The 26,574-nt window shown below is 42.9% G+C and overlaps 1 protein-coding gene across 3 annotated transcripts in view; it reads left to right on the top strand.

The window, feature by feature from the left end:
- BTBD1 (BTB domain containing 1) overlaps positions 1-26,574 on the top strand; it is an 89,983-nt gene that overhangs the window by 24,313 nt on the left and 39,096 nt on the right. The window contains exons 1-2 of one of the 3 annotated variants that reach the window (XM_032174368.2): positions 10,835-11,467; positions 24,780-24,936. In XM_032174368.2, the coding sequence (XP_032030259.1) occupies positions 11,067-11,467; positions 24,780-24,936 (558 nt within the window). In that variant the 5' untranslated portion in view covers positions 10,835-11,066. Of the gene's footprint in view, positions 1-10,834; positions 11,468-24,779; positions 24,937-26,574 lie in introns of those variants that run through there. The other 2 variants (XM_032174366.2, XM_032174367.2) reach the window with 2 other exon arrangements.

Below are 26,574 nucleotides of genomic sequence, written 5' to 3'. Positions count from 1 at the left end.
GCAGGAGAATCGCTTGAACCTGGGAGGTGGAGGTTGCAGTGAGCTGAGGTCGTACCACTGTACTCCAGCCTGGGCAACAGAGTGAGACTCCATCTCAAAACAAAACAAAACAAAACAAGATTTGTAGGAAGGGCAATGTTGGGACCCCTGGCTTTTATCCTGCACTTCTTTCCTGGAGCTCAAACTCGGGTCATGGGCATAATCGCAGCCTTATGAATAGAGGATATTATTTTACATGCTTATCGGTCTCTGCTGGATCTGTGAGTCTTTTTCTGCCTTTAGCTTCTTGACCTTAGCTTCTATTTATACCTACAATACTCATCCTTTCAAATAGAGGGTAATTCAATAGCAGCTATATTTTCATGCACTCGCTGAAATATAAAAATCCTAAGGGCATAATAATTGCCTTTTATGCTTTTTAAATGTCTTATCTTTCTTTGGCATTAAATTATTTTCCAAAATAGATTTCTTCCTTCTTCTTTCTCCTGACTGCCTTTTCTAGAATTTTACTCAATGTTTTTTGCCAATAGGTCTTTTTCTTATAAGTCCTCACATTTGTTCTAATTATAAACTAGCACACATGGTGACATATATTACTTTCCTAGGCTGGATTCCAGAAAGCAATGACAAGCAAAGAAAGAAGAGCTCCAACGTAAGCTGAATTTAGTCTAGGGAATGACAAATTGCCTTTGCTGCTGCATTTTTATTTTTTCAAATCCACTAAACATCAAAAGAAGTTTTATTTCTAGCTGAGCAGGCTCCAGTGGGCTTCCCCCTTTTCTACTAAATTATAAGCTTCTTCAGGGTGAGTAACACGTTCTAGTCATCTTTGGAATCTCACCTCTAACTGCCTTGCAATGAGCATCGAACTGAATTAAATTGCATTTAATCAAATGAAAGGTGAAACCTAACAGCATTTCAGAGGAAGTCAAGGAAACAAACTGCATTCTATGGCATAGACATGCCTAGTGTCCCTGCTATAGTTAACCAGGTGGATAATTCAAAATTTGTATATAGTCAAATCTCACAATGTTTTTATTTAAAAAAGAAAAAAAAACCTCTTTCTCTAAAATAAGAAAAGTAATAGATTGGGAGGCTGAGATGGGCAGATCATGAAGTCAGGAATTCGAGACCAGCCTGGCCAACATGGTGAAACCCCATCGCTACTAAAAATACAAAAAATTAGCCGGGTGTGGTGGCAGGCACCTGTAATCCCAGCTGCTCAGGAGGCTGAGGCCGGAGAATCGCTTGAACCCGGGAGGCAGAGGTTGCGGTGAGCTGAGATTGCACCATTGTGCTCCAGCCCGTGCAACAGTGCGAGACTCCATCTCGAAAAAAAAAAAAAAAAAGAAAAGTAACAGGAAGTGGGGGAAATCACCCACATTCCCATTATCCTGCAATACATCAAATTGATAACAGTGGTCCTACTTTGTCTCTTTATACACATATATGTGTGTGTGTATGTGGCATTTAAAACAAAATGGTATACTCTGAGCCCAAAAGACAAAATGGTATGCTACATGTCTCGTTCTGTAGCCTGTTTTTACTTAGCATTATGGGTTGAGAATATTTTTTCACATCAATAGAATTTTTTCAACAGATATTTATCATTCCATCATATGATTGATTGTACCATAATTTAGTTAACCACTGATCTAAGTTGTTTCTATTTTAAAAAATATTATAATGCTTTGATATCTTTGTTATTGTTGCTTTTAACTCTACACTCAGCTCTTATTTCTTTAGGATACCATAGGTAGAATTACTGGAACAAAAGATATGTAGGTTTTAAACTGTGGGCATATTTCTGAATTGCTCTTCAGAGAGGTTATACTTCCGTGAGTTCCCCGTTTGTGTCTTTTGCCCATTAAAAAAGAAAGAGTATTTGTCCTATTGATTTGTAAAGGCTCTTTATATATTAAGGATGTCATGCCTTTGTCATAAATCATGCAAACATTCTTCTCAGCTTGTGTTTCTTTTTAATTTTATTTTGCTTTATTTTTATTTTTACTTTATTTTATGTTTTTCTAATCCCAGCACTTTGGGAGGCTGAGGAGGGCGGATTGCCTGATCTCAGGAGTTTGAGACCAGCCTGGGCAACATGGTGAAAGCTGTCTCTACAAAAATACAAAAAATTAAACAGGCGTGGTGGCACATGCCTGTAGTCCCAGCTATTCGGGAGGCTGAGGCACAAGAATTGCTTGAACCTGGGAGGCAGAAGTTGCAGTGAGCTGAGATTACACCACTGCACTCTAGCCTGGGTGACAGACCGAGACTCTTTCTCCAAAAATATATAAAATAAAAATAAAAATACACAGCACCAGAAGCTAGTCTATGGAAAATCCTTCAAAGTATAAAGTTGTAAACAAAGGATTTGATTCTTATTAACACTTGGTCAAAACAGAAGTCTTCTCCTTTCAGGAACATTCTTGATAATTTATTGATTATAACCATACCCTTGTGTGACAGGAATCACACAAAATAGAATTTATCAGATTCCTCGTTTGTAGGGCACAATTTTTTTTTTTTGAGACAGAGTCTTGCTCTGTCACCCAGGCTGGAGTGCAGTGGCACAATCTCTGCTCACTGCAAGTTCCACCTCCTGGGTTCACGCCATTCTCCTGCCTCAGCCTCCTGAGTAGCTGGGACTACAGGTGCCTGCCACCAGGCCTGGCTAATTTTTTGTATTTTTAGTAGAGATGGGGTTTCACCATGTTAGCCAGGATGGTCTCGATCTCCTGACCTCATGATCCACCTGCCTTGGCCTCCCAAAGTGCTGGGATTACAGGCATGAGCCACCACACCCGGCCTGTAGGGCACAAATTTGTAGCAGTTCTCTGAATGTCTGATACAGCTCAGACAGAAAAGAAACACCTGACCTCAGGCGATCTGCCCACCTAGGCCTTCCAAAGTGCTGGAATTACAAGCATGAACCACTGCACTCAGCCTATTCCAATGTTTTATTATCACAAATAATCCTGCACTGTTATCTGCTGTGGTTTGGATGTGGTTTGTTTGGTCCCACCAAATCTCATGTTGAAATTTGATCCCCAGTGTTGGAGGTGAGGCCTGATAGGAAGTGTTTGGATCACAGGGCAGGTCCCACATAAATGTCTTGGTGCTATTCTCATGGGAGTAAGTGAATTCTCACCCTTAGTTCTCATTAGAACTGATTATTGAAAGAGCCTGGCACCTCCTCCCCTCTCTCTTGCTTCTTCTCTCACCATGTGATCTGTACATGCCAGCTGCCCCCTTTGCCTTCCACCATGAGTAGAAGCAGCCTGCAGAACTGTGAGCCAAATAAACCTCTTTTCTTTATAAATTACGTAGCACCAGGTACTCCTTTATAGCATCCCAGATGGACTAGGACAGAAAATTTGTACCAAGGGTCGGGGGTTGCTAGGAAGATACCTGAAAATGTGGAAGTGGTTTTGTAACTGAGTAACGGGAAGATGTTGGAAGAGTTTGGAGGGCTCAGAAGAAGACAGGAAGACAAGGGAAAGTTTGAAACTTTGAGACTGGTTAAGTGGTTGTGGGCAAAATGCTGATAGAAATATGAACAATGAAGGCCAGGCTGATGAGGTCTCAGATGGAAATGAGAACTGGAGCAAAGGTCACCCTTGTTAAACTATAGCAAATAACATGGCTGCATTGTGTCCATGAACTAGGACTTTGTGGAAGGCTGAACTTCAGAGTGATGACCTAGGGTATCTGGTAGAAGAAATTTCTAAGCAGCAAAGCATCCAAGACATGGTGTGGCTGCTTTTAACAGATTATGAGCAGATATAGGAGTCAAGGCATGATCTAAAATTAGAACTTAAAAGGGAAGCAGAGAATAAAAATTTGGAAAATTCTCAGCCTGGCCATGTGGTACACAAGGAAAGAGCATTTTCAGGTGAGGAATCTAAGAGCACAGCTGAGCCACCACTTGTTAGAGAGATTATCACAGATAAAAGGGAGGCAGGTGCTTGGGCCAGGTGTGGTGGCTCATGCCTATAATCCCAGCACTTTGGGAGGCCAAGGTGGGCAGATCACAAGGTCAGGAGTTCGAGACCAGCCTGGCCAACATGGTGAAACCCCATCTCTACTAAAAATACAAAAATTAGCTGGGCATGGTGGCACATGCCTATAATCCCAGCTACTTGAGAGGCTGAGGCAGGAGAATCACCTGAACCCAGGAGGCAGAGGTTGCAGTAAGCCAAGACCATGCCACTGCACTCCAGCCTGGGTGACAGAGCAAGATTCTGTCTCAAAAAAAAAAAAAAAAAAAAGGAGGCAGGTGCTAATAGTTAAGACAATGGAAAAAGTCCCTGAAGGCATTTCAGCAATCTTCTTCAAGGCTGTCTCTCCCATCACAGGCCCAGGGGCCTAGGAGGACAGAATGTTTTGGCGGCCAGGCCTGGGGTGCTGCTGCCCTGCAGCCACCTTTGGACTCTGCTTCCTACATTCCAGCCCCGGGTGCTGCTCAGGCTGCCTATCCAGAGGATGCAAGCCATAAGCCTTGGTGGTATCCACGTGGTGTTAAGTCTGCAGATATGCAGAATGCAAGAGTAGCAAAGGCTTACATTTCCTTGTAGTTTGATATATTTCATCAGTATGGAAATTTTCCAGCGAGTATTTTTTCAAATGCTCTTCTGCCTCATTCTCTATCATCCTTCTATGACTCCGTTATACATATATTAGTCCTTTTCACTTTGTCTCATGATTAACAGAATTAACAGACATATGTTGTTTCCTATGTATTTATTTATTTATTTTATTGAGACGGTCTCATTCTGTTGCCCAGGCTGGAGTGCAGTGGCATGATCATGGCTCACTGCAGCCTCCACCTCCCGGGTTCAAGTGATTCTCCTGCATCAGCCACCTGAGTAGCTGGGGTTACAGTTGGACACCACTATGTCTAGCTAATTTTTGTATTTTTTGTAAAGGTGGAGCTTTGCCATGTTGCCCAGGCTGGTCTCAAACTCCTGGCCTCAAGCAATCTGCCTGTCTTGGGCTCCTAAAGTGCTGGGATTACAGGTGTGAGCTACTGCGCCCGGCCTGTTTTCTGTGTTTTCTATGCTTTTTTCTCCCTGTGTTTCAATTTAAACATTTTCTACAGGCTTGTCTTCCAGTTACATTAATCCTCTGTTCTGCTATATCTAATTTGCTATTAAACACAAATTAGTTATTAATTTGTTATAGTACTTTTTCAGGTCAAGGATCTCCATTTGACACTTCTGCACAGATTCCAATTCTCTGGTAAAATTCTTCATCTTTTTTCTATCTTTTTCATACAGTAATTACAGTTATTTTATTTATTATTATTATTATTATTATTATTATTTTTGAGATGGGATCTCACTCTGTCAGGCCCAGGCTGGAGTGCAGTGGTGCGATCTTGGCTTACTGGGACCTCCACCTCCCGGGTTCAAGTGATTCTCCCACCTCAGTCTCCCAAGTAGCTGGGATTATAGGCGCCCACTACCACGCCCAGCTAATTTTTTGTATTTTTAGTAGAGATGAGGTTTCACCATACTGGCCAGGCTTGTCTCAAACTCCCAACCTCAGGTGATCCACCTGCCTTGGACTTCCAAAGTGCAATCATAGTTATTTTAAAGTCCTTGTCTGATAAATTCAATACCTGAATCCTATAGAACTGATTCCATTATCTTCTCTCTCTCTCCCTCTCTCTCATATTTTCAATATGCCTTATAATTTTTAATTTTCTTGACAACATTGTAGATGAAAAAGTGTAGGACAACACATATGTCTTCAAACAGATCACCTTGAACCTGTCAAGGATTAGTTTTAAGCTATTGAATTTTGTTCTTACTAGTAAAGTATAATTCTTTTCCTAGGGCATGTCCCTATGGGATTTCAGCCAAAAGTTTCGTGTTTGCCAAGGCTCTCCCATCCTGGTGGAGCTTGAACTATAGCCTCCATCTCTCCAGCACTGTGCAGCACATAGAAGTCTCTACTTAACTCTTAGTCTCTCAGCTGCCATTGTTTCTCCCTGCACAGGGCAGCGTAGAAGTTACCCAATAGCATGAAGTGAATTTGTATGCAGATTTTTAGATTTATGTCTCTGCAGTTTCCTCATTTCCAGGACTTTCCCCGGTTACTTTGGCAGCCTCATACTCTGTCTCCTTATTTCTTTCTGCTTGGGAAACAAGCAACAAATTAGAAAATGCCTTCAGAGGAAAAGTTGGAGTGAATCTCACACACTTCTTTTAAGGATCCTGATCCCTCAAGTCTTATCTGTATCCTTTATTCTTTTTTTTTTTTTTTTTGAGACAGAGTCTCACTCTGTCACCTAGGCTGGAGAGCAGTGGCGCAATCTCAGCTCACTGCAACCTCTGCCCCCTGGGTTCCAGCAATTCTCCTGCCTCAGCTTCCCAAGTAGCTGGGATTACAGGCGCCTGCCACCACACCCAGCTAATTTTTGTAATTTTAGTAGAGACGAGGTTTCACCATCTTGGCCAGGCTGGTCTTAAATGGCTGACCTCATGATCCACCTGCCTCGGCCTCCCAAAGTGCTGGGATTACAGGCATGAGCCACTGTGCCCAGCCATCTTTTATTCTTTTTAAAAAAATTCATTTATTTATATATTTTTTGAGATGGAGTTTCATTCTTGTTGCCAAGGCTGGAGTGTAATGGCTCAGTCTCAGCTCACTACAACCTCCACCTCCCGGGGTCATGCAATTCTCCTGCCTCAGCCTCCCAAGTAGCTGAGATCATAGGCGCCCCCCACCACGCCCCGCTAATTTTTTTGTATTTTTAGTAGAGATGGGGTTTCACCATGTTGGCTAGGCTGGTCTCAAACTCCTAACCTCAGGTGATCTGCCCGCCTCGGTCTCCCAAAGTGCTGCAATTACAGGCATGAGCCACTGGGCCCGGCCAGCATCTGTTATTTTTTAATATTGACAAAAACTCCCTTGACCAAACATTTTAGTCAGGCTCCTTAGGACTTTTTTCTCAACTAGGCCTCTACCTTGGCCCATATCCTGTCTTTGGCCTGCCCAACCCAGTCTTAGAAAGAATCTCCCCACCCTTAATGCATCATCTTAGTAATTTTCCACCCATTGACCCCCACTTCACTTTGTTCATTGGCTATAAATGCCCAGCTGTTGACACTGTTTTCAGAACTGTGCCTGATCTCTCTCTCCTGTTGCAATGCTCCCACTGCAATCATCTTGAATAAAATCTTTCTTACCATTTTAACTAGTGTCAGAATAACTTTTTTCTTTCTTTTTTTTTTTTTTGAGATGGAGTCTTGCTCTGTTGCCCAGGCTGGAGAGCAGTGGCATGATCTTGGCTCCCTGCAACCTCTGCCTCTCAGGTTCAAACGATTCTCCTGCCTCAGCCTCCCGAGTAGCTGGGATTACAGGCGTATGTCACCATACCCAGTTAATTTTTATATTTTTAGTAGAGATGGGGTTTCACCATGTTAGCCAGGCTGGTCTCAAACCCTGACCTCAGGTGATCTGCCTGCCTTGTCCTTTCAAAGTGCTGGGATTACAAGCGTGAGCCACTGCGACAGCCCAGAATAACTTTTTTCTTTAACAATGCCTTCAAACAGTTGTTTATACACACACACACACACACACACACACACACACACACACACTCCAGCTTGTATAGTTGTTTTTGGTGGGAGGGTTAGACAAGTTGGTACATTATGGCTGAAACTGGAAGTCTACTTACTTCTATAACAAACATGTATTATTTTAAACATTTCCTTTAAAACAATAATAACATGTTTAACTAGCTCATCTGGAACCAGTCTTCCCTGAAGGTTATTATTTTGAAAGTTTTAATGTCCTGTATAGATAATTGAATTGTCCAGGTTTTCTAGACGAGTACATTTCTTTGATATTTTCAAAGCCACTAATAGAATTACTCATATTTTTAAACTCCATAATTATGTTTATATATCCTTTCTTATGTCCAATTCTATGTTTTTTAATCTCTTTCCTGTGAAACTAGCTAGTATAGTATACTACAGAGTGTGATCTATGAAAGGCCTGCATTAGAATACCTGGGATGACACTTAAAAGTAGTAAGTGAATTAATTTTCTGAATCACCAATGGATGCTGAAATCAGTAGGTGAAAGCTTTTTGGGGAACCAGACTGGTCAAACAGTCTTAGAGCATCACCCTCATGGATTACTTATTACATAAGAATCATACACCTTCACAATGGAGAGATCTGACAGTCACAGCCTCACCAGGTCATCAAGCTTAGCACCACCAACATACACTTTCTGAAGTGAGGCAATGAAGTACTTAACATCACCAGCATATTCTTGCCTAAAATGTTTAACCTGGAATCTAACCATGAATCATACAGAATCCACCAGACAAATCCAGATTGTGGAGCATTATACTCCACAATTCCCTGGACCTTCAAAGAAGTCAACACGGTCAATAATATGTGAACATTGATTTGATCCTGGATTGGAAAAAAGGTCATCTGTGAAGGATATTTTTGGCCAGGTGCAGTGGCTCATGCCTGTAATCCCAGCACTTTGGGAGGCCAAGGCAGGCAGATCATAAGGTCAGGAGATCGAGACCATCCTGGCTAACACGGTGAAATCCCGTCTTTACTAATGACAGGTGAAGCCAACTGGACTTCTGGGTAGGGTGATGACTTGAAGAACTTTTCTGTCTTACAAGAGGTTTGTGAAATGTGCCAATCAGTGCTCTGTAAAAACACACCAATCAGCACTCTGTGGCTAGCTAGAGGTTTGTAAAATGGACCAATCAGCTCTCTGTAAAATGGACCAATCAGTACTCTGTAAAATGGACCAATCAGCATTCTGTAAAATGGACCAATCAGCACCCTGTAAAATGGACCAATCACAACTCTGTAAAATGGACCAATCAGCATTCTGTAAAATGGACCAATCAGCAGGACATGGGCGGGGACAAATAAAGAAATAAAAGCTGCCCCCTCCCCCCACCCCACCTCCCATCCCCCCCCAAACAGAGGCTACAACCGGTTGGGGTTTCCTTCCATGACACAGGAGCTTTGTTCTTTTGCTTTTCACAATAAATCTTTGGGTCCGTGCCATATTAAGAGCTGTAAAACTCACCAGGAAGGTCCGCGACTCCATTCTTGAAGTCAGCAAGACCATGAACCCACCAGAAGGAAGGAACTCTGGACACACTAAAAATACAAAAAAAAAAAAAAAAATTAGCGGGCTTGGTGGTAGGTGCCTGTAGTCCCAGCTACTCGGGAGGCTGAGACAGGAGAATGGCGTGAACGCGGGAGGCAGAGCTTCCAGTGAGCGGAGATCATGCCACTGCACTCCAGCCTGGGCAACAGAGCAAGACTCCGTCTAAAAAAAATTTTTTTTTGAGACAAGTGGAGAAACTTAAATATTAACTGTACATTAAATATTATATATAGGACCAGGCGTGGTGGCTCATGCCTGTAATCCCAGCACTTTGGGAGGCCGAGGAGGGCAGATCACGAGGTCAGGACTTGGAGAGCAGCCTGGTCAATATGGTGAAACCCCGCCTCTACTAAAAATACAAATAATTAGCTGGATGTGGTGGCACGCACCTGTAATTCCAGCTACTCGGGAAGCTGAGGAGGAGAATTGCTTGAGCCCGGAAGGCAGACTTCGTGCCATTGCACTCCAGCTTTGGCAACAGAGCGAGACTCCGTCTCAAAAAAAAATTATATATAGGTGATTTGATTATATGGTTAATTTTGTTAGGTGTGATAATGGTATCATTAGTAGCATGATGTCCCTTTGTCTTTAGGAATTGCCGGCTGGCAATGGGGAAGGGGTTGTGCATCCACTATTTCAGTCCCTACTACTTTAAGTCTCTTCCCATGCACATTCCTCTCCCAAAGAAGTTACCATTCTAAATGCCTAACAGCTGGAAGTCCCCTCTGGTGGTTTCACAAGTGGAGTGATTTTACAGGAGAAACCCAGGTTTGGGGTTTACTATTTAGTTGATGGCATTTGTAATCTGTAAGGCTCTTCCTGCAAAGAATAGGTGTTTCCAACTATACGTGCCTGGTCAAGGATTATTTCTTGGGTTTTCTACGTTCTGCTTTTGACAGCTAACTTAACTCAGGGCCTGCCTCACTGAAGGGGGGAAAGTAAGGGCTCTGTCCCCCAATCATGATGATCCACATTGTACATACTGCCGGGGAAGGGATAATACAGCCTTTTCCATTGTGTGTGTGTTTTAATTTTTAATTTTTTAAATTTCAAGCTTAGGCAGTGGTTCAGTGCAAGGACTGAAAACAAGCGCTAGAAGGGAAGGTGGGTAGCACGAGGGGTTTCAAATACAGTGATGGAAGCAGTAGAAGGAAATGTCTCTTAGACTAGGAGCACGGAACCAAAGGGTCAATTAAAAGGGAAAGGGACCTGCGGACCTGGGGAGAGGTCACTGGGGTTCTAAGCCTTCCACCTCTGCTTCCAGAATTTCCACGGGTTTCGCGGCCATCTGGAGCTGTGACTTCGCCACGCTTGGGGCACGGGGCTGTGGGAAGTCATGTCGTCCCCTCCCCACGTGTTCCCTTGGCTATACTTTCCTGCCCCTCCACTTCCAGGCGAAACACTCCTCGGGGCAGGCCTTGGGACATGTCCTAGATACACAATGGGGGCGCTGGACTTGGTGATGAGGGGCCTGCAGAAAGAAAGAGGCAGGCGTGAGAGCCGTCTGCAGATCCACGATGCATCTTAAAATCCCAAATTCTCAGGCCCTACCCCAGACCTACTGAGTCAATACCCAGGGCACTGAGCCAGGGGGTGGGTGCCCGTAGGCCTGGCAGCACCCAGCCTGTAGAAGCTCCACCTCCGGGAGCGCTGGGCTAGGACCAGCTCCCCACGCCCCTGCCCTCGGGCCGCCGGGAGTCCAGTCCTGTTACACCTCCCGCGGCCGCGCACAGCGGCAACCCTGGCGTGCGGGGACGAGCGCGGTCAGGGAGGGGCCTGCGGAGGCGCGAGGCCCCCGGAAGCGCCTTTCCCGGAAGGCAGGGAGGCGGTGTCGGCCTCCGGAGGCGGCCTCGGCGATGGCGGCGGAGTTTTGTCCATAGCCTGGGCAACTGCGCAGCTGGAGGATGGCCTCGCTCGGGCCTGCCGCAGCTGGGGAGCAGGCCTCGGGGGCTGAGGCGGAGCCGGGCCCCGCGGCGCCGCCGTCGCCGCCCTCACCGTCCTCTCTGGGGCCCCTGCTCCCCCTGCAGCGGGAACCTCTTTACAACTGGCAGGCGACCAAGGCGTCGCTGAAGGAGCGCTTCGCCTTCCTCTTCAACTCCGAGCTGCTGAGCGATGTGCGTTTCGTACTGGGCAAGGGTCGCGGCGCCGCCGCCGCGGGGGGCCCGCAGCGCATCCCCGCCCACCGCTTCGTGCTGGCGGCCGGCAGTGCCGTCTTTGACGCCATGTTCAACGGCGGCATGGCCACCACGTCGGCCGAGATCGAGCTGCCGGACGTGGAGCCCGCCGCCTTCCTGGCGCTGCTGAGGTGAGCGGCAGCGCGGGCCGGGTCGGGCTGGGAGATCCCCGGGGCCCGGCCTGCCCCGACTCCTGGATGACCTTGGGCTGGGCTCCTCTGATCCGCCCGGGGCCTCAGTTTCCTCCCGAGCCGTTGATGCTCCGGAAGGTCGAAATCGAAATCTGTGAGCCAGGACGGCTCAGTCGCCAACTAAACGTTCATGTCTTCATCCGGCAAGCGTGCGTTTTACCGTTGAAAGGCGTTTCGCATTCCAATTGTGGATTGTCGCTCAGGCTTCAGAATTAGACCAGTGGCAAGGATGGAAGGGCAGATCAGGTTGTCCTGATTGCCCATTTGCGAAGTTTTATGTTTTGGGGGGGGGAAGAGAGTAGCTGAAAAATCTTGCAGGCGATGTTTTGGGGTTATTGTCGCCCCCCTCCCTCCGCTTTTTTTGAGACAGGGTCTTGCTCTGTCTCCCAGGCTGGAGTGCTGTAGCGCGATCATGGCTCACTGCAGCCTCGACCTCTCCGGGCTCAGGTGATCCTCTGACCTCAGCCTCCCGAGTAGTTGGGACTACAGGCACGCGCCACCACGCCAGACTAATTTTTTTTTTTTATTTTATTTTTGGTAGAGATAGGGTTTCACTATGTTGCCCAGCCTGGTCTCGGACTCCTAGGGTCAGCGATCCGCCCACCTTGGCCTCCTAAAGTGCTGGGATTACAGGCGTGAGCCACCGCGCCTGGCCACTTTTTTGTTTTTGTTTTTCATTAACGTATTAGTTGTCAAGACCCAGGAAAGTAAATACCAAAAGAGATAAGTGAGGCTTTACCTGCTTTGTGTTTCTACACACAAGGTCACATTTGCTTATAAATGAATCCCTCCCTTGATGTTACAATTTGCTTGTTGGTTATTTGAGGATAGTAGATTGACATCTAATGGAAAGATGTGATTGTCTGGCATTATTAGCTTTTAATCACAGCCATCCTGTTAGGGAGGCGTAAGAATTGTTTACCCCAGTTTCGCAAATGGGACTGAGTCCCAGAAGAGTCAAGTATCTTGCCCAAGGTAACAAACAGCTAACTCACACTGAAGACCATGTCTTCATACTAAGATGGTTTTAAATAGCTGCCTGAGTAGAACGTGTTGTTATCAAAGTGGGAGAGTCTTGGGTAGTACTGAAGCAAAAACAGGCAGGTCAGTGGGACAGAATTAGATACAAAGGCTCACAGTTGAATTGGAAAGATCAACAAGAAAATGAATGTAGAGTTCACACAACTAGAAACAAATACTAAGATTCCATTAACAAATGGTTAAAGGACGGGATAGATAACTTAGAGAAAGAAAAAATACAACTAATTAATGAATGTTTTACCTGGCTGGTAATTAGGAAGTGCAAATTAAAAGACCTTGGTATTTTTTCCTTCCATTAATCCCACCAAAAAATTTAAAGGTAGTATCTGAACAGCATTTTCTGACAAAGATGGTGGTAAAAACCCTTTTGGAAAACAGTTTGGTGCTATAGATTTTCTTTCCACACGTAAGAAGCATTCAAGTACAGCAAATTGTGTACCAAAATGTTTACAGCTTTATTTATAGTAGTGAGGAAGTAGTGAGCTGTAGGGAATGGTTAAACAGTGATAGGTTCACTTGATGAAATATAATGCAGTCACTAAATATGATGGATAGCACTTGAAACTGCACCATGATTACAACGTGAAAAGAAATGGAACAAACATATACCTAGAGACGAGGATAAAGGAAACATACCAAAATGCCAAGCAAAGTCACCTGGAGTAGTAAGATGAAAGTACCTTTTTTTCTTCTTTTCTCTCTGTTTCTGATACTTTCTGTAATTTAGTTCAATTTCATTTATAAAGGGGGCGGGGGAGAAAACCTCAAAAGCTAAAATCCAGGTCATTTTAGTTTAAAGTTCACCAGGAGGATTGGGTATAGTTCATTTGGGGTTTCTAGACTAGAAGTAGTTTTCAAAATGATCTGTGGGCCGTCTGCATTATAATCGGGGGTGCTTACAAAATGTGTAGATACCGTCCTCATTATATACCGTAATATTTGGAGGTGAGACCTTGGTAGCATTTTTAACACTCTCCCTAAGTGATACTTATACAAACTAAATTTGAGAACCACAAATCTAAAACTATTTTGAGGCAATTTTTTACTTTGAAAAAATATTGAGATTACTAGGATAAGAATGTAGAGGAAAATGCATATTTTAATATTTTCACTGAAGCTGCTAATTAGTGCTTTCCCATCAATAGAAAATAATTTTAGAGTGTTTGAAATGTAGGACAGTGCAATTTTTTTTTTTACATTTTAAAACATTTTTTACATTTTTAAACTTTTTTTTCAGTTTTACATTTTCAGGGTGTTTTATTTTCCTGGCATTGTATTTATTCTTCAGGTTCTGGTCATTGTTCTATTTTGAAACTGATATCTGGACTGATTTCTAAATTTAGTGTTGGCTGGCTGTGTAACATAGATGTTGTAGTTAGCTAATACGTGACAAAAAGATGCCTGATAGTACTTGCTAAGTTGGAAGAGCAGGTTAGTTTGGGCATACTTGTAAACATCTTGAATTAGTTAACATTACTTACAGGCTCATGAACTTAAGTTTGAAGCCCTTAAAGAAACTGCACTTTGAACTGCCTGACCTTTAAATGATGTTCTTCAGTTGTTTGTTTGACAAATACTATATGCCTCCCTTTTGGGGCGCTTGTGAAACAGCAAATGGCTGTTGTAGGTGTTTGGGATACAGCAATAAACAAGAAAAAGTCCTTGTCCTCATGAAGCACATAATCTAGTAAAGGAAAACTAAAGATACAATGTCAAGTACTGATGAATGTTTTGAAGAAAAATAATCAAGTTATGAGAGAAGGAACATTCTTAGCAAGGGAAAGCATTGTTTTAGGCACTAAGGATCTCCTATTGGAGGAACACAAGAGTGAACCAGTGTGCCTTGAGCACAGTAGAGGGAAGTGGTAGAAAATGAGGTCAAAAAGGCCAGGCAGGATGGTGCAGGGCTTTAGAGACTGAGCGAAGACTTTTTCAGCTGGTATTTGATGGAAAGCCTTTGGAGAGTTTTGAATGGGATTGGGAAGGCAGAGGTGGTGGCAGGAGGCTGTGATCTGATTTACATTAAAAAAAAAAAAAAAAAAAAACTCTTCCTGGCAGTGGTTGGAGTAAAATAAGCTGCAAGGTGCTAGATGAAGAGGCTTTTGCAGTAGTCCAGGCAGGAGGGGATGGTGAGTTGTACCTTGTATCAGGGAGGTAGCAAAGGACATGATGAGACATGGTCAAATTCTGGATATATTTTTGAAGGTACAACCAAGAGAACTTCCAAGACATCCAAGTAGGGTCATAGAGTAGGCAGAAATATGAATTTGGAGGTTAGGGAACAGCTTGCTGAACATAAATTTGAAAGTTAAGAGTGAATGGTATTTAAATCGAGAGATCAAGTGAGATTACCTAGGGAAGGAATGTAGATTGTAAAGAGAGGTACAAGGATGAGCTCTGGAGTCTTTGAATATGTAGAGATGTAGCAGAGAAAAAGCATAAAATGAAACTGAGAAGCAGCTGTCAGTGGAATTAGAAGAGAAAGAAGCAACATTGTATTCTGAAAGTCAAGTCAAAACATTTCGAGAAAGAAGAAGTGGGAAATGTCGACTATGGAAAGTGGAAAGTGGGCAGTTATGTTAAATGCTATTGAGAGTCAGGTAAAATGAAGACTTTGAGTTGATTTTTAGTCTTGACAAGGTGGAAGCTATTGATAACCCTGCCGAGAGTGATTTCAGCTGATTAGAGTAGGTTAGGGAGAAAATGGGAAGTGAAGAGCTGGAGACAGCTAGTATAAACAATCCTCTCAGGAGTTTTATTGCAAAGGGGAACAGAGAATGACGTGATGGCTGGAAGGGGCATGAGGTAAGTGTTCTTCAGTATTCTGTCCTCAACTGTCATCCTTTCTAGAGCTTTAGGCACTCACTCCCCCACATGTGTCTCCAAAGCTCTACTTAGCTCCAGACCCTCATTCCCAACTGGACCATCGCGAAGTAATGTTTTATACCCATGCAGATGGACATGTTATTAATAAAAATATCTGACATTTAATGAGTACTTACTGTGTGCCATAGATTGTTCCTAAGCCCCTTTGTGATCTCACTTAAATTTCAGGAAAATCCTTTGAGACAGGCTTACTTCTTATCCCCCAGCAATAGCTTTTGCCATATTAATGCTATAAATAAAGCAACCCCAAAAAGCAGTTGTGTATTCTTGCTTATGATTCTGTAGGTCAGCTAGGAAATGACTTAATGGGCATAGCTCCAAATTGTAGTTTCGTTTCACTCCGTTCTACACATTTCTTGTCCATTTTATACCATTCCCGAAAATTTTACCTGCCTCTCCATTTTTTTCTGCATTGCTTCAACCAAACTACCACGTTTAGACTTAACTCTCTCCGTTCACCCTGTTAACAGTGATCTCTCCAATATTGGTATATTGTCATATAATTCCCCTGAATCTTTTAATGACTTCTTTTTACCTACAGGATGAAGTTTAAACACTTTAGCAGGTACATGAAACCTTTGTGATTTGATCTCTCTCTCTTCCTCTCCTCTCCGTCCACTCAGTGTTTCAACCCTAATTACTGATGGCCTTTTTTCTTTAGTGCCTGCTTCTAAGGCCTCCTTACCTTTGTACTTCTCAGTCGTTCTGCCAGGGCTCCACACTTAATTACTACTCTTCAGATAATCTTCAGGCTTTACCTCCTCTATAAAAATTCCACCCACAGGCAAAATTGCACACTGGCTCATCTAATCTCTCACAGCATGTTTTAGTTAGCTGTTGCTGTAGAACAAATCACTGGAATACCTAGTGACTTAAACAACTGTTTTATTATCTGTTACAGTTGTGTGGGTTGACTGGAATCACCTAGGTGGTTTGTCATCTATATAGCTGTAGTCAGATAGCAGGTGGGGTTGGACTCATCTGGAGGTTTAACGCGGAGTCTGGGATGGCTGAGCCTTAAGTCTCAGGTCCTCTTCAAGAGGCTTCTTCAGCTGGTCTCCACAGCAGGGTAGCTTGACTTCATGGCTCGTGACTCCCAGGAACACAAAAGCAGGAGCTGCCAGGCATCCTTAAGGTGTAGGTCTCAGACTGGTGCAATGTCACTCTGCCACAATCTTTTGGTTCAAGGGGCCCACACAGGGGCAACACAGATTCATCATGGGACAGATCTATGTAAGGGCATGAACACGAGAAAGCATGATTTCTTGGGGCCATCATTAAAGATTAGTTATTAGATATGAGTGCCTAATATATACTTCCATTATTAGGACATTACTTTTTAATCATTTCAGTACCAGACTATAGTCGTGTGCCGCATGATGGCATTTTGGTCAACAATGGACTGCACATAAGATGGTGGACCCATAAGATTATAATACGGTATTTTTACTATGCATTTTCTATGTTTAGATACACAATACTCACCATTGTTTTAAAGTTGCCTACAGTATTCAGTACAGTAACATCCTGTACTGGTTTGTAGCCCAGAAGCAGTAGTCTATACCACATAGCTTAGGTGCGTAGTAGGCTATACCATTGAGGTTTATGTGAGTACCCTGTGATGTTTGCATGATGATGAAATTGTCGAACAATGCCTTTCTTAGAATGTGTCCCCATCATTAAGTAATGCATGACTTGACTGTGTAAGCTTTTTATGGGCAAAGCTATCTTACCCATATTTTTATCTCTAGGAGTATTATAGTGCCTGCTATATAGTCCCTTAATAAATGTTTTTGAGTAAAATGAACAGATAAGTAGTGATACAAAGTTTGTTATACATATCTTGTGATCATTCTTATATAAAATCAAGTTTTCACCTTAGGCTTTTAAAATTTATTTTATTTTATTTTATTTTTTGAGATAGAGTCTCTCTCTGTCGCCCAGGCTGGAGTACAGTGGCGCGATCTTGGCTCACCCAACCTTCGCCTGCTGGGTTCAAGCGATTCTCCTGACTTAGCCTCCCGAATAGTTAGGATTACAGGTGTGTGTTACCACGCCTGGCTAATTTTTGTATTTTTAGTAGAGATGGGGTTTTACCATATTGGCCAGGCTGGTCTCAAACTCCTGACCCAAGGTGATCTGCCTGCCTCAGCCTCCCAAAGTTCTGGGATTACAGGTGTGAGCTACCGTGCCTGGCTTTAAATTTTTAGTTAGATTAAATATAACCTAAGTTTAAAAAAAAAACAAAAAAAAAACTATTAATTTGGAGGGAAAATAGGACTAATTTGAGGACATGTAATAATTTTTCTGTGCTCTCGTCCTTAGAGGTTGTATATGAGAGCTTAAATGGTCACTTTAAAATACAAAGAATTGTGGTAATGTCATGTTTAATCTTTATATTTTAAAAACCTTGGCTTAGTTTTTTTAAAATATTATTAAAACTCTAATAATTAAATAGAATGTAAAGGAAATGTATACATATGAACCAAGAGGATTCTTGGATTTTTAAGTAACTTTTTTTTTATTAGAAATGAAAATATTTTCCCTTTTGATGTTACATAGAAACCTATGCTGAATCGTCTAGTCAATTAACATGTATTTATTGAGACTTAAACACATGCCCACAATGTGCCTGGTACTGTTTAAGAAAATAAATTAAAAATATAAGATACACAGAGATCCTTTTCTTATTGTTTATTGTCCAGTATTTATTTTTAATTTGCAGTGCACCCAAAAGAACTTAAAATGTCTTATAAGAAACACAAGGGTAAGAAATAAACTAGAGCCAAGAGTGAAGCTAATAGAAAAATGTATGCTGTCAAGCTGGGTACAGTGGCTCAGGCCTATAATCCCAGCACTTGGGGAGGCCGAGGCGGGAGGATTGCTTGAGGCCAGGAGTTTGAAACTAGCCTGGGAAATATAGCAAGACCTGTCTCTACAAAAACATAAAGCATAAAAAAAAATTAGCTGAGCATAGTGGCATGTGCCTGTAGTGTTAGTTACTCTGGAGGCTGAAGCAGGAGATTCACTTGAGCCCAGGAATTCGAGGATACAGTGAGCTAGGATCATGCCACCACTCTCCACCCGGTGTGACAATGAGACCCTGTCTCAAAAACAAACGAAATGTATGTTATAAGTAAGCTATAAACTTTGTTTTTGTTTTTGTTGTTGTTGTTGTTTCTGAGACGGAGTCTTGCTCTGTCACCCTGGCTGGAGTACAATGGCGCGATCTCAGCTCACTGCAACCACTGCCGCCCAGGTTCAAGTGATTCTCCTGCCTCAGCCTGCTGAGTAGCTGGGATTACAGGTGCCCGCCACCATGCTGGCTAATTTTTGTATTTTTAGTAGAGACGGGGTTTCACCAGGTTGGGCAGGCTGATCTTGAACTCCTGACCTCAGGTGATCCACCTGCCTTCGCCACCCAAAGTGCTGGGATTACAGGCGTGAGCCACCACGCCCGGCCAACTTTGTTTTAATTATCTGAGCAGCTAATTCAAAAAGAGAAACCTGGGTGGATGTAATTATTTATAGATTAAAAACAAGGCAACTGCTTAGGAGATGGACGAATCTGATAATTAGATGAGTTTTAAAAAAAATCCTGATGAGATCCCCTCATACAGAAGACATTGCTGTAATGAAGTATCTTCAATCTGTGTCTTCGGATACATACTTGTTTTAAAAAATGTTCCTTGATAGAAAGCAAAAGTATATTGCCGAAGTATAATTTGACAAAAGCAATTTGAATGGGAGATCTCACACAAAATAATCTACAAACATGATTCTCTCTTGTTCCTGGAGTGTACTTCCCACCGTCCTTTTAATCTTTTAGATCTAATCTCAAGCGGAAATTCCTCTACAAACCTTTTCCACATCTTCCTGAGTCAAAGCCCGCATTTATAGATTCTCATAGAACCATGTATAGGTTTGTGACACTTGTCCTCTTAAGTGTGATCTACTCAAGGGCAAATGGTGATAAAGGCCTCACATTGCTGCTCAGTTTTACAACTCTAGTAATTTTTACCTGACAAAAATAAAGGCAGGCATGTAAAGACTTCTAGACTGCTACCTTGTCCTTCAAACAAAAATTTCTTTTTTTTTTTAATTAAAAAAAATTTTTTTTAGTTCTCACTTTGTTGGCCAGGCTAGAGTGCAGTGGTGCGATCTCGGCTCCCTGCAACCTCCGCCTCCCAGATTCAAGTGAGTCTCCTGCCTCAACCTCCCAGATAGCTAGGATTACAGGCATGAGCCACTGTGCCTGGCCTAAAACAAAAATTTCATAGTTTTCTAGTTTAAGAAAGGAATTGAGCATGCTGTTAGCATTCTCTCTCTCTCAATTAAAATGACTATTAAGAAATTTTTTAAAAATGGTAAGTCCATTACAATGAAGAGAAAAAGAGAGGTTGGAAGGGCCAACAGAGTAGAGAGGGACAGAGAAGTTGGAAGCTGGTTGATGGATGAACTAGAGTAGATGAATCTGGAACCCAGAACCCAGAGCTTTCAAAGCCGCAGCGGAGCTGGAGCGCCTTTCCTGGCAGAACCCCAACAAAGTTCTTGGCTAGGAGTTGGAAGTAAGGAGGGTGGAAATGAGAAGGTAGTGCTAAAATATGGAAATTAGTTTAAAGCCTGTGTATAGACCATCCCCTTAACCAGCTGTTCATGACAATGGACAGGCTTTTTGAGATAAATTGAACAAACTGCCTGAGAAGAACTGGGACTGCTGGGTATGGCTTTGGGACCCCAGGGTTAAGCTCTCTTCCAATGGCTTTGAGGGGTCCCTGCCCTAGGGCTGGCTTCACACTGTAATGCCAGGTGCCAGTCAGCAAGCCTCCCACATACACAGAGCTCCCAGCCAACCTTTCTGTTTTGGAGATAGTATTATCTTGAAAACAGACCAGCTCCTTAGAATAGTGAAGTTGGAGACGGTGTTTAATCATCTGACATATAAGGAAAAGCAGAACGTGAATGACAAAGACCAAGAGAAACACAACAGCGGATCCTCAAGGAAACAGCGGAGAACTTTTAAAACTTTGTTTAATGTCATCTTGGAGACTTCAGAAAGTTTTTGCGTTCATCAAACCAAGACACGGTGCTGTGGAGAAAAAAGGAACGATCAAGAAAGAAGCCAGGATTCTTAGAAATTTAAACGCGATTGCTGGGGAGAAAAGTAGGAAGGCACCAGAAGATAATGGCAAGGAAATCTTCCAAAATGCAGAGGGAAATAATGATAAAAAATATGAGACAACATACAGATAAATAGCTAATATTTACTGAGGCAATTTTTTTGTCAAGCATTATTCAAAATGATTTGTGTTTTAATTTATGTTAATCCTCACAACAACATTATGAAGTAGGTGCTGTTATTCTCATCTTTTTTGAGAGGCAGGCATTGATAATAAGTCACATGGCTAGCAAGTGACAAAACAAGCTCAAACCCAAGCAGTCTATTTCCTCTTGGCCTTACTGTATGGCACTGAAAACAGTCAGAAGCCCAGAAATGGTGTATTATGGTAAACAGCTCTCCTGTTTCCTCAGCCTTGGTTTTCTTATTAAAATGCAGGGAATAGCACCTTCCTTCTATGTGAGAGGATTAAATGAATTGGCATTTGTCATACGGCAGATACCCAACAAATGGTAGCTTTCTCTCTGGTTTTATTCATTCCCCTCCCTTTGGCCGTGAGGGACTGTGCCTTACTTAGTTTTTAATTCCCTGTATTCATCACAGAGTTTGCTACATAATGTCAAGTGATCATTATGAGGGTGATACAGTTGACTGAGGAGTCTCTAAAAGGAGTGTTCAGGGGAAAAAAGTATGTAAGAACAATGTGATCTTGAAAAACAGCACCCTTGCCTTTGAAAATGAGATACAGGGGAGTATACCTCCACTTGAGATAGTTGTAAAGATAACTGATCAGAGGAGTGCCAGGATTTGGTTAGGGTGGGGAGTGAGGGGGATATAACAGGCTAACGTTTTCATTGTGCATTGTGATTATGGCCATAGGAATAAAATGAGGAAATTGAAAGGTAGAGGGTTAGGAACATGAAATAGAACTTAACTTTCATCACTCACCTCAGTGTAATAAAGAGTATTCTGAAAGAAGATAATGGGTTTTCTAAAACCTGTATTTTACAACTTGGGTCCTGGAAATACAAATAAAGTAAGTGTTCTGGAAGCTCATATCTAAAGCTACTTGAGTCCGAGTCTTCCAGGCAAATAATCTTTTTTTTTTTTGAGACGGAGTCTTGTTCTGTCGCCCAGGCTGGAGTGCAGTGGCACTATCTCGGCTCACTGCAAGCTCTGCCTCCCGGGTTCACGCCATTCTCCTGCCTCAGCCTCCCAAGTAGCTGGGACTACAGGCGCCCGCCACCACGCCCGGCTAATTTTTTGTATTTTTTTAGTAGAGATAGGGTTTCACCATGTTAGCCAGGATAGTCTTGATCTCCTGACCTCGTGATCCGCCTGCCTCGGCCTCCCAAAATGCTGGGATTACAGGTGTGAGCCACCACCCCTGGCCTGCAAATAATCTTTAAAAAAATTTTTTTTCTAAAAGTGTTCTTACGTCTTTAAGTATCACCAAAATGAAATAATGGTTCTTGCCGGGCGCGGTGGCTCATGGCTATCATCCCAGCACTTTGGGAGGCCAAGGTGGTCCTGAGGTCAGGAGTTCAAGACCAGCCTAGCCAACATGGTGAAACCCCCTCTCTACTAAAAATACAGAAATTAGCCGGGTACAGTGGCACAGTCCTGTAATCCCGGCTACTCAGGAGGCTGAGGCAGGAGAATCTCTTTTACCCAGGAGGTAGAGGTTGCAGTGAGCAGAGATCACACCAGTGGACTGTAGGCTGGGTGACAGAACAAGACTCTGTCTCAAAAAAAAAAAGCCAGGCACGGTGGCTCACACCTATAACCCTACCACTTTGGGAGGCCAAGGTGGGTGGATCACCTGAGGTCAGGAGTTCGAGACAAGCCTGTCCAACATAATGAAGCCCCATCTCTACTAAAAATACAAAAAATTAGCCAGGTGTGGTGGCACGCACCTGTAATCCTAGCTGCTCAGGAGGCTAAGGTAGGAGAATTGCTTGAACCTGGGAGGTGGAAGTTGCAGTGAGCCGAGATTGCGCCCTTACACTCCAGCGTGGGCAACAAGAGTGAAACTGTCTCAAGAAAAAAAAAAAAAAAAAATTTTTTTTTTTTAAGAAGGATTCTCGCTCTGTTGCCAGGCCGGAGTGCAGCGGCACAATCTCGGTTTACTACAATCTCTGCCTCCCAGGTTCAAGCGATTCTCCTGCCTCAGTCTCCTGAGCAGCTGGGATTACAGGTGCGTGCCACCACACCTGGCTAATTTTTGTATTTTTAGTGGAGATGGCGTTTCACATGTTGGCCAGGATGATCTCGACCTCCTGACCTCAGGTGATCCGCCCACCTTGGCCTCCTGAAGTTCTGGGATTACAGGTGTGAGCCACCGCGCCTGGCCGAAATAATGGTTCTTAATGCCGTACTTCTCCAGTAGCCTCAGCTATCTTAAGTATAGCTGAGAACTGGGCAGTAAGCACACGGGTCTCCGAGGAGCCACAAAAAGGGGCCTAAAGATGATACGTACATGTTCAAGTATAGTTTAACAGGAACCACCCAGGTCTTCACTGAGAATCTTAGCTTTTTCTCATTTCTTTTTTTTTTTTTAATTTTATTTATTTTTGAGACAGAGTCTAGCTCTGTTGCCCATGCCGCCATGCAGTGGCACGATCTTGACTCACAGCAACCTGTACCTCCCAGGTTCAAACGATTGTCCTGCCTCAGCCTCCCAAGTAGCTGGGATTACAGGCATACACTACCACGCCCGGCTAATTTTTGTATTTTTAGTAGACTGGGTTTCGCCTTGTTGACCAGGCTGGTCTTGAACTCCTGACCTCAGGTGATCCGCCTCAGCCTTCCAAAGTGTTGAGATTACAGGCGTGAGCCACCGTGCTCGGCCTGTTTTTTTTTTTTAATATTAAGTTCCGGGGTACATGTGCAGGATGTGCAGGTTTGTTACATAGGTAAACGTGGCAATGTGGTTTGCTGCACCTATCAACCTGTCACTTGGGCATTAAGCCCCGCATGCATTAGCTATTTATCCTGATGCTCACCCTCTCCCATTTTTCTCAGTTCTATAGAGCTGATTTATCTCTCGACCTACCAGTTAGAAGCAGTGAACTAGGAGGAAGGCAACACTGGGCTGCTAGATAATATTTTTAGAGAAAAATTGGACCTAAATACTACAAAGTACGTAGCAAGATGGAGTCATTTAATATATTATTAAGTTGCTTTATTCCTCCCAAGCCCCAGTACTCTAATCTGTGATCATTATGTTAATTCTGGGATAACAATGAAAGGTTAAAAGATGCCCAGAATAAGAAGGCACTGTTATCAAGAAATCAATGAATATTTTAACATTTAGAGATGTGACTTTAGCCACCTGCAGATTTACTTAAATGAGGGAAAGATAAGTGAACCACTGTTGTCCTAAGGAGCAGTGGGGTGCTAGAAAGAACTCTGAGGATGGCTTGGAGACACAGATTTGTCTCATGATTAAGTAATAATATTAATAATCCTCTGGATTAAGTAAGAATAAAATGAGATGATGTATGTGCAAATGCCCTGTAGATTGCAAAGGCTGATGCAGATTTATTTTTATTTCAATAGTTTTTTTAGGAACAGGTGGTTTTTGATTACATAGGTAAGTGCTTTAGTGGTGATTTCTGAAATTTTGGTGCACTTGTCACCTGAGCAGTGTACACTGTACCCAGTATGTAGTCTTTTATCCCTCACTCCCCTCCCACCCTTCCCCCCGTGAGTCCCCAAAGTCCATTATATCATTCTTATGCCTCTGTGTCGTGACACAGGTTTCAGATTATTTTTCAGTTTGCTCATTATGTTTTAAAATATTTTCCCAGCATTTTGGGAGGCTGAGGTGGGAGGATGGCTTGAGCCTAGGAGTTCAAGACCAGTCTGGGCAATATGATGAAACCGTCTCTACAAAAAATAAAAAATTAGCCAGGTGTGGTAGTGCAAACTTGTAGTGCCAGCTACTTAGGGAGCTGAGGTGGGAGGATGGCTTGAGCCAGAGAGGTTGAAGCTGCAGTGAGCCATGCACTCCAGCCTGGAATCCATCAAGACCCTGTCGATGGATGGATGGATGGATGGATGGATGGATGGATGGATGGATGGATGGATAGATGAAAATATAAAATAAAATATAAGTAAATACTCCTCAGAAATTTAACTCTGATGGATTGCTTATCTAAAACATTACTGATCGTCTCTGCAAATGTGCCAATTGCTTTCCAGATTTCTGTATTCAGATGAAGTTCAAATTGGTCCAGAAACAGTTATGACCACTCTTTATACTGCCAAGAAATATGCAGTCCCAGCCTTGGAAGCACACTGTGTAGAATTTCTCACCAAACATCTTAGGGCAGATAATGCCTTTATGTTACTTACTCAGGTAAGTAAATGTAGCTAAGGTATGTATCATTGTAGTTTTAAAATTGAGTAAACTATATATGGGCGTTTAATATTTCCTAGAGAATTCTAGATTATAATTTTAAAGTATATATAATTATTTTTGTAATACACATCAGGGAAATATGTCAGATCTGTAAGATTTTAGAATTGAAAAGTGTGTTAGAGGCCATGCACGGTGGTTCACACCTGTAATTCCAAGACTCTGGAATGCTGAAGCGGGTAGATCACTTGAGGTCAGGAGTTCAAGACCAGCCTGGCCAACATAATGAAGCCCCATCTCTACTAAAAATACAAAAATTAGCCAGCTGTGGTGGCGCGGGCTTGTAATCCCAGCTACTCAAGAGGCTGAGGCAGAAGAATCGCTTGAATTGGGGTGGCGGGGCAGACACCCTGGGAGACAGAGCGAGATTCCATCTCAAAAAAAAGCATATTTTTCCCTCTATATTCAGCATACGGTGCTGAATCATACAGGTGAAGAAGCTAAAGCCTTATATATGTAAGTGGGGTGTTGCGACTCAAGGTTAGACAGCTATTTAGGATTGGAGTTGAGATTGAGATCCAGTACTGTTTCTACTTATGATTGAGAGTATGATAGCATGAAATGTTATGAATGTCTTTGTTCTCAAATTTTGCTGGATCTCGAATAAAGATGAAATATAAGTCCTGAAAAGTTCTAAGATTAACGATCTTTGGACCTGTAATCTGGAAACTTGCTGATCTACTTCTGGAGGAGTTAAAGTTTTAGGTTTTTTGTTTTTTTTTTGAGACGGAGTCTCGCTCTGTCGCCCAGGTTAGAGTGCAGTGGCGCAGTCTCGGCTCACTGCAAGCTCCGCCTCCTGGGTTCACGCCATTCTCCTGCCTCAGCCTCTCTGAGTAGCTGGGACTACAGGCGCCCGCCACCAAGCCTGGCTAATTTTTTGTATTTTTAGTAGAGACGAGGTTTCACCGTGGTCTCGATCTCCTGACCTCGTGATCCGCCCGCCTCGGCCTCCCTAAAGTTTTAGGTTTATGTGAAATATTCTTTTTCTGACATTTTTAAGTTTTCATTAAGTATAGGATCCGTATAGAAAACTACATAGATTGTGGCTGAGCATGGTGGCTCAAGCCTATAATCCCAGCACTTTGGGAGGCCGAGGTGGGCAGATCACTTGAGGCCGATAGTTAGAGACCAGCCTGTCCAACAAGGCAAAACCCAGTCTCTACTAAAAATACAAAAATTAGCTGAGCATGGTGGCGCATGCCTGTAACCCCAGCTACTTGGGAGGCTGAGGCAAGAGAATCGTTTGAGCTTGGGAGGTGGAGGTTGCAGTGAGTCGAGGTTGCGCCATTGCAGTCCAGGTTGGGTGACAGAGGGAAACACTATCTCAAAAAAAGAAAAAGAAAAGTACACATACTCTAAGTGTATAGTCTAATGAAATTTTACAAACCTAACACAACTGTGGAACCTTTAGCCAGTCCTTAACATATAGTATTTAGCATTTGTTATATGTGTGTAATCTGAGCTTTATACTTTGTAAATCAACAGTTTTTTTCTTTTTAGACAATGTTGTAATCCTATGTAAAAATTGTTTTTAAAATTCTAAGGTGATAAAATATCCCATTTGACATTAGTACTGGA

The sequence above is a fragment of the Hylobates moloch genome, unplaced genomic scaffold (assembly GCF_009828535.3).
Source record: "Hylobates moloch isolate HMO894 unplaced genomic scaffold, HMol_V3 SCAFFOLD_14, whole genome shotgun sequence".
Classification (NCBI taxonomy): Eukaryota; Metazoa; Chordata; class Mammalia; order Primates; family Hylobatidae; genus Hylobates; species Hylobates moloch.
Note: the sequence above shows the minus strand (reverse complement) of the source record. Positions and strands in the feature narration are given on the sequence as shown.